The sequence below is a fragment of the Girardinichthys multiradiatus genome, chromosome 1, assembly GCF_021462225.1.
Source record: "Girardinichthys multiradiatus isolate DD_20200921_A chromosome 1, DD_fGirMul_XY1, whole genome shotgun sequence".
In the NCBI taxonomy this organism is placed as follows: Eukaryota; Metazoa; Chordata; class Actinopteri; order Cyprinodontiformes; family Goodeidae; genus Girardinichthys; species Girardinichthys multiradiatus.
The window spans coordinates 18,405,527-18,419,524 of NC_061794.1; the positions used below are offsets into that span (position 1 = coordinate 18,405,527).

Below are 13,998 nucleotides of genomic sequence, written 5' to 3' on the forward strand. Positions count from 1 at the left end.
AACTATGTAAATTAAAGAAGCAGTCAAATATTTATTTTGTTGAGCAGTTTCATTTCTGTCATTAAACGTTTTTAGATGAATGTTCTGCACCCTAATCAAACTGTGTACTTTAATAAAGAGAAAGGAAAAAAAGCTTTTATTCAGCACCTTCTTTAGAGTTTGCATGCATAAGAGATTGATAAAGCAGTAATAAAAATGGAGAAGCATTTTCTTATTTAATGAAATTCTTTTGATAAAACAGTTATCATGTTATCTGAAGACAATTCTGCAAATTAAAAATCACTTATACAGTATGAAGTTTTCATTGTTAACATTTTCTCATTGCTTTAAAACACAAATAAAGTCCATAAAAGCTTTTCTGAAAATTAGTAATGCATCCGCATATTTTAAACAAATGAAGTTGAACATCTTCAATGCATTATGTCTTTGTCCCCTGCATATTTTCCACTGACCTCTTCACCCAGAAAGAATTTTAGAGCTACTGCATTATATTAATGACATATATATATCTGTAGGCAGCACGAATAACATATTTATGTTTTGTTTATTTGTTCTTATCTTTCAATGTCATTTTTTTATTTCATGTTGTGTTAAAGGTAACTAGAAATCCAACTTGATTAAAGAAGAAAATAATTAGAAATACAAACAGACAGCTAAAGTTCTATGCATAATTAGGGTCACAGGGGCATTTTGGTAAACATGTCGTTGTGATTAATAAGCAGAAGAGAGAACAATTATTAAATATACAATCTATATAAATAATATTTATACTAATTCAAATTAAATTCGTTGTAGTCCCTCAAAAGTAAAGAACAGGGCTTTTTATGTTTTTTAATGACCCCGCAAATGTTCAGCAATTATTGTGAGTAAATATTTCAACATGAAATGTGTTTATATATTACATTATAAAGCATTGTCTTATAAGGGCTGAAAATGCCACAATACATATATACTGTACATTCATACATAGGTGGTCAAATAAATACTATTATATGTGATAATTTAAATAAAATTCAAAATACATATACTAAATAAAATATTTTACAATTATCTAAATGTTTTAACATTTATTAAATAGACGATTAAATAAATGAATCTGTTTTTATTGAGATTTGTTAACTACATATACAATTATTTTTGTATTATTTATTTAATTGTTTCATAGCCTTTCAACCTATTATAAATTGACATTATCCATCAGATTTACCCTTTAGAAAGTGGGTGTATTTAACACTGCTTTAAATACTGATTGAGACATTAAATTATAGATGACATGAATGTAATTATATACATTCCTGTTTATTCTATTTGCCACAGTTTAATTTGAATGTTCACATTTTTAAATATTATTATTTCTTTTTTTTTTTTATTGTTAAAGTTTTGGCCATCTATACTGTTTAACCTTGAGCATTATTTTGTGCATGAATACTGCAAAACAGCGACAATGCTTTGCACTTCTTGACCTGTTGGTGGCAGCACTTCCATTTTAGGAGACATATAGGGAGTGCGACAACTTCCGACTTCCGCCTCCCGTTAAGCAAGTCAAAGCTACTGCAATGGCAAAGCTAATTTTGCTGTTGCTAAAATTATGTATTTTATTCTTTGTTGTCCATGCTGTATTTGAGGATCAAGTGGGAAAATTTGACTGGTAAGAACAGCCCAATGGGCCATAAAAAAAATAAGGTCCTTCTAAGGTGTGTTTGTTTTTAATACTTTGAAGATGCTAATGCTAACACCTGTCAAAGCCATTAGCTTCCAGTCGGTGTGTTGAGCGAGCACTTTTAGTAGAGGACATTAAAAAAATCTATCTATCTATTAAGTTAGATTAACAAATAATGTCGAACTAAAAAACGAGCCTCTTAAACTCCTTTAGAAAAATAAAATTTGGCTGATTTTTAAGTATAGAGCATCATGTTAACTGAATTGTTAATTACACGTTTTTCACCTGAGGCTTCGTCATAACACCAGTTGTTTTTCTGTTGCGAAAATAATAATGAATGCTTTACTTGTTTCTTGTTTCACAGGAGGCAGCAATATGTAGGAAAAGTTCGCTTTTCTCATTTTGACACACAAATGCAGTCATCCAAAAAAGTCCTTGTAGCAACAGAGAGTAATGTTTTTGCAGCTCTAAATACTAGGACTGGAGAGCTTTGTAAGTATTTTCTGTAGCCTTAAACAGACACACCTGTCAGTTGTCATATAGTCTCATGTTTGTGTTATTACACTGTCCTATCCTGTCTGAAACAGTATGGCGACATGCGGACAAAACTGGTCCAGAGGGAAACATTGATGCCCTTCTGCACCATGCACAAGGTGTTTTTCTTCTTCTTTTTAATATACAGTTTGAGCTTGAGTTTTTATCTCTGCATATATGTTTATTCATTATTGATAAAACTGGTTTTCTCTCCTTAGATGCAGTACTAGTGGTTGGAAATGGGCGCATGTTACGCTCCTGGGATGTTAACATTGGTGGTATGAACTGGGAAATTTTGCTGGACTCTGGCAGGTGAACACCATCGTGGTTTGCAGTTGTAATGTTTGAGATTAAGTGAATTAAACAATAACTGCTTTATGTTTTTTTTTTTCTTTTTTTTTTTTTTTTAGTTTTCGATCAGCATGTTTAGTTGGGCAACAAGGCACAGTCAAACATGTTGCTGTTTTGAAGAAAACTGTCATCTCTGTCCATTATTTGTCCAATGGGCACCAAAAATGGATAGAGAACTTACCAGAAAGGTAAAACCTCTTATTTTTTTGTTCTTTTAAAAAAAATATATAAGCAGCATATTCTTTATTATTAATCCTATGTCATTTTTTATCATTATAGTGAAATTGTGGATTACCAGACTGTGTATTCGGGTGGAAATGGTCAAGTTTTTGTGTTGGGAATTGTTCCCCATTCCCATATCACTATTGTTGTTTACAGCATGGAGGATGGAGAGATAATCAAGCAGGTATGCCCTAATATTTTAAAGCTTGAACGTACACAAACTAAAGAAAATGTAGATGGAAAAACAATGTTTTTATTTATGAAAGAAAACCTGTACTCCAGTTTATACTTTTCTTTGGTTTGTGATTGTTCCAGGTCTCAGTTGAAGCTCCATGGCTGTCCAACATACCAGTCAGCTGTGTAGTGGTTGATCAGGGGATACTGATGTGTGTAGACTCAACAACAATGTCCATAAACACACTTGACTTACACCAACAGCTACATATGACACAGATCCCCCTGCAGGTATCAAGCAAATTAAAACAGCTCTATTAAATTACTTTACGTTTTTGCTTCTCTGCATCAGTACTCTATATATATTGTCTGTGTGAAAACCTTTTCCATTTGTTCCCTGATTTCCATGTTTGTCTCATCACAGTCACTTGGACTTGAAGTGGACCCAGACTTTCATCCATCTCTGGTGTCGCACCAGCCCAACCCTGCCCAAAAGCCATTATCAGAGTTCTTCCTTCAACTTGGGCCTGAACGCTTTTTGCTTCTGCAGTTGAACAATGGGCAGATAGTAACACTTAGAGATTTCAAGCCTGTATGTACTTGTTTCTTCATATTTCACCTTTTGGAGTCTTTTAAAGTTTTTATTTTTTATTACTGTATTCCTGTATTCATCTAATTCAAGTGCAAAGGAGCTTTCTCATGGCCACTGTTCTTAAGGGATGGGATGTTATGACTCTTTCCACAGGAGAATTTCTACTTTCTAAACTCTGCAAGTGTGCAAAGCTCTGATCTGAAGGAGCCTCATAATTCCTTGGGGGGGACAAATGTTGGGAGATTTATCCCAGATTCTTTCGTTCAAATGCGGCCCAAGGCTACTCTGGTGGAAAGCTTTATTTATCTGCCTGGCTTGAGTAACTTTTAGATTTGACTTTGATTAGACTCAGTAAGAATCCCCTAAACGTAAGATCCAGATGTGTTATTTTTGTACTTTTAACATCAAAACGTTTCTTAAGATAAATAGTAGTTAAAAAATAGTAATTGGTGAGTAAAATAGTGACACGTTTCTTATTTTATAGGCCCTGCTGGCTTCGTTTGCTACCAGTGGAGAGAAGACGGTAGCTGCTGTTATGTCACCCAAAAATATGACTGTAAGTTAATTTAACACTGTGCTCTCCAGTGTGTATATCTGGCAGTAAATGGTGTATACATTTAGTTTAGTGAAATGCAATGAATAACATTGGGTTTAGTCAGGTAATTTATGTAAGTGATGAGATTATTAATTTCCTCAAATTAATAATAAAAGTGATTATCTGTTATCACCCCACAGGCTTGCAGTATTAACCTCTTTAGTGCTGACACTGGTCGCAGACTTCTTGACACAACTCTGATTTTCACTGTGGATCCCAACGGAGGGAAACCAGAGAGGGTGAAATTAGTTTTTTTTTAAGCAACATTAGCATTAAAAGTATCTTACCATTATTCAACCATTAGTTTATCAAGTTTTGGAGTTTAAAGAGTCTTTTTATAATGGTATTAATTTAAATTCTGTCTTACAGCTGCATGTCCAAGCTTTCCTGAAGAAGGATGACTCGGTCGGCTACAGGGTCATGGTGCAGACAGAAGACCACGCAGTGACTTTCATACAACAACCAGGTATGGTGAAGCAAGGAACGGAGGTTCCATCAGTCTCCATTATTTGCCCTTTCACTCCCACTGTTATTGCATGGTTCAAACCTGCCTGCTTCTTTATTTTATCTCGACTTCCTCTATAATTATGCAAATAAAGTCAGCAGCTCTGTTAGAATGAGGATGTTGCTGGTAAAATGGGGCTTAAATTCCCCTTGAAGCAAGTTGTTAATCGGTGTATAGCGATGTGATGTCGTAGCTCCGGTCTGACAATCCCTAACAGTATTCCAGTTTTCACACGAAATATATCTAATCAGGACCTGCATCTGCTTGTTGGTCTCATTGTTAAAATTTGTGTCTGAAAGATTTAACATAAAGAACACATCAGCTTCCTGTTTGTACAAAGTTTTTGATTAAGGACTCGAATCCTGCTCAGGGTTTCATTGGTACTGGAGCCAATCCCAGCAGTCAACTGATAATGGGTGGGTTCACCAGTCGATTGCAGGGCCAATACAGGGACAATCTCTTACGCATACAGGCAGTTTAAAGTTACCATTTAACCCATGCATTTTTTTGTTCAGCAGAGGAAAAAACAGTACCTTGCAAAAATCCACATGCACACAGGAGGAATGTCCAAACTCCATAAATTAGAGCCGTAGCCGGGATTTGAACTCCTTGCTGTGAGGCAGAAGGTCAAACCGAGCAATGAACAGATACTGTTCAATAATTGTGTGGAGCTTGAATAGAGCTGACTTCTTCTCATTAAGAAAATCAGTATCACATATTGAACTGAAACATTTTTGTCTCCTCCCACTGTTCTTGCCACTTCCCAGGAGAGTCTTAGTCATGAGTAAACCCAGTGTTTATAGTAGCTGAGGTACTTCTGTGCAGTGAGAAGTATTACATTTTTGTTTTCTATTTTTTTTAATCCATCAGAGATTTTTGTATTATTTTTTTTTTGGTCAGATTTTTCTCATAGTTACAAAAACTAGGTGAGATGTTTTTGCTAGACTATAGTTAAAAGTATTTGCTTTTATAGGAATGTTACTTCTGTACATGGGCTGTCTTGTGGGCGGTTGAGAAATACTACATGCATGATCTTTTTAAAATATAAATTAACCAGTGAGGCGTGCCTTGCCTCTTGATGACGTTAAAGTATATGCCGCCTTTTAATCGTGATAACACCAGACTCCCAGATGTCCCTGTACGCAAATAGTTTTGTTCCTTTCCACAAGCCTCAAGGGGAAAAAATGCCATGATGTTGTTAATGGAAAGCTCTGAACCCTGTAGACTTTCACAGGGTGTGGAAGGTAGAATAAATGATTACAGAGGAATAATACGTCTTCTTTTCCAGGGCGTGTAATGTGGACAAGAGAGGAGGCCTTGTCGGATGTGGTGACAATGGAAATGGTAGATCTGCCCCTTACTGGGACACAAGCTGAGCTGGAGGGAGAGTTCGGCAAAAAGGCTGGTAAATGCTTCCAATGTTTACCCCTAACTTACATCTTATCAGTTATCACCAGGAAAGTAGTGTTGTTTTTTTTTTTTTTTTGGCCGATAGCCATTTCTAACAAGTAGCTCTTGTGGTTGTGAATCACCTGGTTGTTTTATTATGTTTACCTTTGTGTTGTCCTGTTTTTATTGCTGCGTATGGATTCAGCCATTCAAGGTAACACGTTTCTCTTTGCAGTTTTTCTTGTCCATCATGTAATAAAAACACACCCTATTTAACATTCTCTGTGATGGAGATGCACCGATTAAATTTCTGTGGCTGATTTCAAATCTCCAGTTTTCTTAAAGCTTTGACCTGCTTCCTACCAGGAGCAGAGGTGATGTCATTTGTTTGTAAAAGCGCAGTCGCTGCAAAGGTTGAAACTTAAAATGATTAGATAGTTGACGTTTTAAACTGTCTTCAGCATTTTATATTAGCAGTCATTACAGCTAGATGAATAATACCACAGTATCAGTGTGTATTTCCAAAACAATGTAGATCCTTACATAACTCTGACATTTCCAAAGACATGCCAACATTTCCAGAACAGCTTTGCTATATTCCAATTAGCCATCCTGTTTTCTTCTGAAAATCTCTCTCTCTCACTCTTCACAGCCTGAACAAATCAATATGTTATAGAAAATAGTTTCCTTTTAAATAGTTTCTTTTGTTTGACTGCAATCTCTGTCTTTAGTTTGATACACCTAATTAGTCCGAAAAGGGCCGTCTTTGAGCCTTTTTCACCCAGTAAACACATCCACACTGAAGGTGGTTGCTGTCAACGTGACCCGATAACAGCGTATGGTGTGTTCTGGGGCTGAAACAGTTAATCAGATTAATCGTGATTAATCGATTATTGAAATAATCGTCAACTAATTTAGTAATCCAATAATCGTTAACTGGAGAATACAGACTTTAAAGCATTCTATTTGCTGAAAGAACAACCCGCTCAGAGCAGTAATTGAGCCAAAGTCGTACAAAAAAATGTATTAATTTTGCAAAAAAAACAACACAATTTGCTTACCAAATATTAATCGATTAATTGAAAAAATAGTCGACAGATTATAATCGATTAGCAAAATAATTGTTAGTTGCAGCCCTAGTGTTTTCACTGATCGAAAAAAAAAGTTTTATTTTTGAGCTTCCGACCAGCCAATCAGAGATGATCAAGTGGAAAACCGGCTGATTTCTAAGTGCGTCTCTTTTCTGTACCTTTTTTAAATCATCTTTATTCTCCAAAAAGGCAGTTTTATCTTATTGTTTTGATTTAGTTAAAATAAGTGAATGATGACTCTGGACACTTGGAGTGCACCTTTACAGAACCTGTTTGCTCTTGTTTTAAACATTTCTAGATGGGTTGATGTCCATGGTGTTGAAGAGGCTCTCCTCTCAGCTCATCATGCTGCAAGCCTGGATTGCCCACCTATGGAAGCTGTTCTACGACGCTCGAAAACCCCGCAATCAAGTCAAGAACGACATCTCCATCGAGAACCTGTCGAGAGACGAGTTCAACTTGCAGAAGATGATGGTTATGGTTACATCATCAGGAAAGGTACGAGACTAAAGGTCACCCTCTAATCTTTCGGTGTTTGTTGATATTTATGTTGAAGGATAAGCTGCAGTGCATGGTTGTGGTTAAACTAGATTTGCTGTATATAGTCTTAGGTTCAGACAGACACACATAGAAGTAAAACAGACTTTTCAGTTTTTTCTATACTGTTGATTCTGGATTTTCTTTTCCTGTTAAGCTGTTTGGGATTGACAGCAAGAATGGTGGAATTTTGTGGAAGCGCTACCTTGACAACGTCCCATCCAATGCTGCTTTTAAATTAATGGTTCAGCGGACCACTGCACACTTCCCTCACCCTCCACAGTGCACACTGCTCATCAAAGACAAGGTATCTAATCAAACACTGGGGCCTGTGTTTAAAAAGTTTAATCCCCAGTTTCAGTATCTTCATTTTATTCTGTAATCGGCGGCTATCTTGCTTTTTAAAGTCTCTTATTTCAAGTCACAGCCATCTGGCACGCAAAAGTGCTGATCTAGCCTTTGTTACATAGTAGTTAGTGAATAGTTCATTGATAATACATTTTTGTTTTGTTTGGGTTCTTTGGGTCACAGGACACGGGTCTGGCCACGCTTCATGTGTTTAACCCCATCTTTGGAAGGAGAAGTCAGGTCACACCACCTGCCCTACCTCAGCCAATACTTCAGTCACTTATGCTCCCACTTATGGACCAGGATTATGCCAAGGTCCTGCTTCTTGTCGATGACCAGTACAAGGTCTGTAGCAAATATTAAACCAGGTCAACGGCTCTTGTTGTCATCTATGCATCATTTACAGGCTTATAATCGTGTGAAATGATTGTATCTTAAGTTTAGAATCGAAACATCTTGATTAAGTTATTTCCCACCTAGAGTTGGCACTTTTTTTTATTGATTTCATTCCAGGTTTCTGCCTTTCCTTCAACCAAGAATGTCCTGCAGCAGCTTCAGGAGACTGCTTCATCCATCTTCTTTTTTCTTGTCGACTCCAGTCAGGGAAGACTCTCTGGTTACAGACTTAGAACGGCAAGTTCATCCATTGACATTATGTTGTATTTTGGTTCATGCAGTAAACTACCGTGAAATAAAACATTAATTAGTCAGTAAGAGTTAACCTTGGTGGTTTTTATGCTCTCAGGACTTGTCAACTGAGCAGGTCTGGGAGGTCGTCATTCCAACAGAGGTACAGAAAATTGTGTCTGTTAAGGGGAAACGGCCTAATGAGCATGTTCACTCACAGGGCAGAGTGATGGGAGACCGCAGTGTGCTCTATAAGGTACAATGATGTTCTCTACAATCTTTATTTGAATTTGGAAAGGGTTCTAAAATAGCTAAAACAAAACTACTGTCATGTCTTATATTCCAATTGAAGTTAGAAAATCTTGGGTTTGTGTTCAATATTAATCATGATGGTGGAACAAAAGAACCGTGCTGAAGATGTAAGAAAGTTCATGTTGGAATTTGATTTAATAATTTTCCAGGTCTGGATAAGTATGTAAATCTATCTCTCTCTTTCTCTCTCTCTCTCTCTCTCTCTTTCTCTCTCTCTCTCTTTCTCTCTTTCTCTCTTTCTCTCTCTCTCTTTCTCTCTTTCTCTCTCTCTCTATGGCAATACTATATGAAAAAGTGGACAAACTATGTGCTAAGATTTATGAGGATTTGTAGGAGTTGTTGAGGTGACTGTTCTATATTGTGTTTGATACAGGGGTTGGACAATGAAACTGAAACACCTGTCATTTTAGTGTGGGAGGTTTCATGGCTAAATTGGACCAGCCTGGTAGCCAGTCTTCATTGATTGCACATTGCACCAGTAAGAGCAGAGTGTGAAGGTTCAATTAGCAGGGTAAGAGCACAGTTTTGCTCAAAATATTGAAATGCACACAACATTATGGGTGACATACCAGAGTTCAAAAGAGGACAAATTGTTGGTGCACGTCTTGCTGGCGCATCTGTGACCAAGACAGCAAGTCTTTGTGATGTATCAAGAGTCACGGTATCCAGGGTAATGTCAGCATACCACCAAGAAGGATGAACCACATCCAACAGGATTAACTGTGGACGCAAGAGGAAGCTGTCTGAAAGGGATGTTCAGGTGCTAACCTGGATTGTATCCAAAAAACATAAAACCACGGCTGCCCAAATCACGGCAGAATTAAATGTGCACCTCAACTCTCCTGTTTCCACCAGAACTGTCCGTCAGGAGCTCCACAGGGTCAATATACACGGCCGGGCTGCTATAGCCAAACCTTTGGTCACTCATGCCAATGCCAAACGTGGGTTTCAAAGGTGCAAGGAGCGCAAATCTTGGACTGTGGACAATGTGAAACATGTATTGTTCTCTGATGAGTCCATCTTTACTGTTTTCCCCACATCCGGGAGAGTTACGGTGTGGAGAAGCCCCAAAGAAGCGTACCACCCAGACTGTTGCATGCCCAGAGTGAAGCATGGGGGTGCATCAGTGATGGTTTGGGCTGCCATATCATGGCATTCCCTTGGCCCAATACTTGTGCTAGATGGGCGCGTCACTGCCAAGGACTACTGAACTATTCTTGAGGACCATGTGCATCCAATGGTTCAAACATTGTATCCTGAAGGTGGTGCCGTGTATCAGGATGACAATGCACCAATACACACAGCAAGACTGGTGAAAGATTGGTTTGATGAACATGAAAGTGAAGTTGAACATCTCCCATGGCCTGCACAGTCACCAGATCTAAATATTATTGAGCCACTTTGGGGTGTTTTGGAGGAGCGAGTCAGGAAACGTTTTCCTCCACCAGTATCACGTAGTGACCTGGCCACTATCCTGCAAGAAGAATGGCTTAAAATCCCTCTGACCACTGTGCAGGACTTGTATATGTCATTCCCAAGACGAATTGACGCTGTATTGGCCGCAAAAGGAGGCCCTACACCATACTAATAAATTATTGTGGTCTAAAACCAGGTGTTTCAGTTTCATTGTCCAACCCCTGTAGTTATATCAACTGATGTCATTTTAGACCTTACCTTACATAATCTTTTAATTGCCCAGGAACATGTTTTGTTTTCTCTTTGAAATGCAATTCAAAGCATGTAAATGCCTAAAATGTTTTTTTTAATCCATTTATTTCTTAATAGTACCTGAACCCAAATCTGCTGGCTGTGGTGACAGAAAGCATAGACATGCATCTGGAGCGTAGCTTCATCGGGATCCTGCTCATCGACGGTGTGACCGGTCGTATCATCCACGAAGCTGTTCAGAGAAAAGCCAGAGGACCGGTGCATGTGGTGCACTCTGAAAACTGGGTTGTGGTAAGCAAGGATATATTCCTGAAGTCAACAAATGTCATCCTCCGTCTTGTAGATATGAAGTTGCTGCAGTTTGAATTTAGTCAGTAGCGTCATTATGTGCAGATAAAACCTTCAGGGTAATTTTAACTCTCTTATTCTTGTTTCCTCTGTCTAACGTAACAGTATGAGTACTGGAGCACAAAGTCGCGCAGGAATGAGTTCTCTGTGATCGAACTTTACGAAGGAATGGAGCTTTACAACAGCACTGTGTTCAGCTCGCTGGATCGGCCACACGCTCCTCAGGTGCTTCAGCAGTCCTACATTTTTCCCTCCTCCATCTCCACCATGGAGGCCACCCTGACTGAGAAAGGCATCACCAGTCGCCATCTGCTCAGTAAGTTTACAAATGATTATTTCCTCTCCTGTCCAGATTTAGTCTTTGTAAGTAAACCACAGTGTTTAACACTTTTGCAACATTTGTTTTTTTCCATCTGTCACAGTTGGTCTGCCATCCGGGGGGATTCTGTCATTACCAAAGATGTTCCTCGACCCACGCAGGCCAGAAATAATATCTGAGCAGAGTCGGTAAGTGCCGTTCAGATGTGGTTGAAAATGGAGCAGATATATTGGCATTTTATGTGATATACCAGCACAAAGTAGTGCATAATTATAATGTGAAAGGAAAATTATACACACACGTTCTGAAAACATCTTTCAATAAAAATCTGGGGCGGAGAATGAATACAATCACAAGCCACACTTTGTAGGTTTTTATTTTAGTAAAAAGCTGTGGAAACAATGTATGGTTTTCCTTTCACTTCACAAATGTTGTGTTGGTTTATCACATAAATGTTAAAAAGTGTGAAAAAAGTTCATCTAAATCCAAAATGCACACCTAATTTACAGGGAGGAAAACCTGATCCCATACGCACCAGAGCTGATCATCCGTACGGAGTGGTTCATCAACTACAATCAGACTGTTTCAAGAGTGCGAGGTATTTACACGGCTCCGTCCGGACTGGAGTCAACCTGCTTGGTGAGTCCAGCATCACAAAAACAACATTAAATAAAAATTACAAACGCTGTTTGTGTTTTAACAAAAAATGTTCTCTGAATTTAATTATTTGCCAAATAGCTTGCACATCTTCTAATTTCTATTGTCTTTTATTTAAAACAATGTTTATATTTTTATATAAAGTAATGGGATGCGTTACGATGCTATTTAGGAAAAATGGCTGGAGTGTCTTTAAAAACGCCAGAATAAACCTAATCTAAAGAGGTTTTATAGGTTTAGTTTTGTTTGAAGGTTTAGGGGGCTTGTTGCCTGTAAGCAGGATGGTACCATGATGCTGCAGAAGTGGAAAAGTAAGAACATTTGTGTTTGGTGGATTCTTTCTTTGTGTTAACGAGGCTTTTTAGCAATACATTTTACACCTTTTGAAACCTGTTTATTTCCCTTGAAATGGTGCCATATTTGTATGGAAGTGCATTTGTGAGTTGAGTAATTGGTTTGCTCCCAACAAAAACTCTCCAGAACTTCTCTGCCAATCCCAAACAGATTATTCTGCTTTTGGCTCTTGTTTGGTGGCATTTACTGGACTGGATGACTGAAGTTTGGGGAAAAAAAAGACATAACAATAAAAATGTAATAATTTAAAAACAGATGCCCCAGTAGTGAGATAAAGAGAACTGTATTTTCCATAAATTAGCCAGTGTGGTTAGCCAGCAGGCCCAAGCTGATCCCAGAAGTGTTCAGGGTGGTTGAAGTCAGGACTGCAGGCAGGTCATTATATCCTCTCCAGTGTAGGGAAGAGGTTGGTCTTTAATAATGCAGATATTGGATTGCCACATGCTGCAGGATCTTATCTTGATGTCACTCAGCATTGAGATTGTCTCTGTTGTGCCAAAATAGTTACTCCTGCCTGAATTTGTTTCCCGTCCGTTGGGAGCGGCCACTCAGCAGGAAGACCAAATGTTTTGCCACCGTGAACAGATAAATGGGTATTAAGAATGGACAGATGATTTTCATTTCCCTTTTTGTAATTTCGTTTACTTTTTGTATTCACAGGCATTTTAGTCATGGTTATCGTGATTCTTAATCAGTTTTTAGTCTAGTTTTGTACTTAAAAAAAGGTCTTTAACAAAATATTTTTTCCGTGGTTTTATTCAGCGGTGTTAACACTGATACACATGTTGGTTTTTTTTGGCAGGTGGTGGCATATGGTCTCGATATCTACCAGACTCGCGTATATCCCTCAAAGCAATTTGACGTGCTAAAAGACGACTACGACTACATGCTCATCAGCAGCGTACTCTTTGCCCTTTTCTTTGCTACCATGATCAGCAAACGCCTGGCAGAAGTCAAACTGCTTAACCGGGCCTGGCGGTAAAGTGATCTTATGAAGTCCTGCACCTGAGAGCCCCGCGGCTGCACGAAGGACCTCGCTCCGAGGAGATGAGACTGGTGAGGCCGTGCCTGTAGGGAAAAACGCAGGCCGAAGTTCAATAAGGCCCTTAAAGAACTGCAGGGGGTGGTGGGGATGGAGGGGGGAAACTAGGGGTTAAGATAAGGGGTTAGATAAGGTTTTATGTGTTTGTTTCTTAATTTATTTTGCAAAAAAAAAGGAAATGACTACATAATAGAACCATTTTTTCCCCACATCACTTCAAATGTTGAACACATAACTCATTACAAACGAATTTAAAAGAGTTGGGTTTTTTAAACTATACTTGTCAAGTTAGGTGCTTAAATATAGTTTATTCTAAAAATACTTTAGATATCATACATAATTCAGCAATCCTAATGGAAAGTTATAATACCTTTTTAAAATCAGAAGAAAACAATTTGTGAGCCTTAATGTTTACTGTAATGCTCTTTGTTCTTTAGCCTGCTAAACTGGCATGATATTGTTTTGGTTTGATAGTAAAGGAGCTGAATTCTGAGACAGGACCCGGCCAGGACAAGATGATGACCTCTGGCCAGTCATAAAGATTTCTAACAGAATGCGCTGTTATAAAATTAAAGGAAAATGTCCAGCAGTAGACTTCATTTTCACTGTTTTGTTCCATTAAAATCTTTCTGAGAATTCCAGTCTGAATGTTTTTCTTTCCAAAGCCTGGTAA

At 38.1% G+C, this 13,998-nt stretch overlaps 1 protein-coding gene across 3 annotated transcripts; it reads left to right on the forward strand.

Moving 5' to 3' along the window:
• The first annotated feature begins 1,513 nt into the window (after positions 1-1,513).
• emc1 (ER membrane protein complex subunit 1) lies at positions 1,514-13,961 on the forward strand. Of its 3 annotated transcripts, XR_007038971.1 has the most exons (24): positions 1,542-1,648; positions 2,025-2,152; positions 2,248-2,313; positions 2,413-2,506; positions 2,605-2,733; positions 2,825-2,951; positions 3,083-3,232; positions 3,366-3,533; positions 4,018-4,089; positions 4,269-4,367; positions 4,498-4,594; positions 5,922-6,038; positions 6,228-6,236; positions 7,412-7,611; positions 7,808-7,957; positions 8,182-8,343; positions 8,512-8,631; positions 8,744-8,881; positions 10,723-10,896; positions 11,059-11,269; positions 11,376-11,460; positions 11,782-11,911; positions 13,086-13,339; positions 13,800-13,961. XR_007038971.1 is itself a non-coding variant. In XM_047370295.1 (23 exons), the coding sequence occupies exons 1-23, from the start codon at positions 1,557-1,559 to the stop codon at positions 13,263-13,265; spliced, it is 2,898 nt and encodes a 965-aa protein (XP_047226251.1). In that variant the 5' UTR covers positions 1,514-1,556; the 3' UTR covers positions 13,266-13,961. The 3 variants fall into 3 exon arrangements, 2 of the variants coding, with proteins under 2 accessions (XP_047226251.1, XP_047226260.1); XM_047370295.1 differs by having other exon boundaries at positions 1,514-1,648; positions 13,086-13,961; XM_047370304.1 differs by lacking the exon at positions 6,228-6,236 and having other exon boundaries at positions 13,086-13,961.
• The last annotated feature ends 37 nt before the right edge of the window (positions 13,962-13,998 follow it).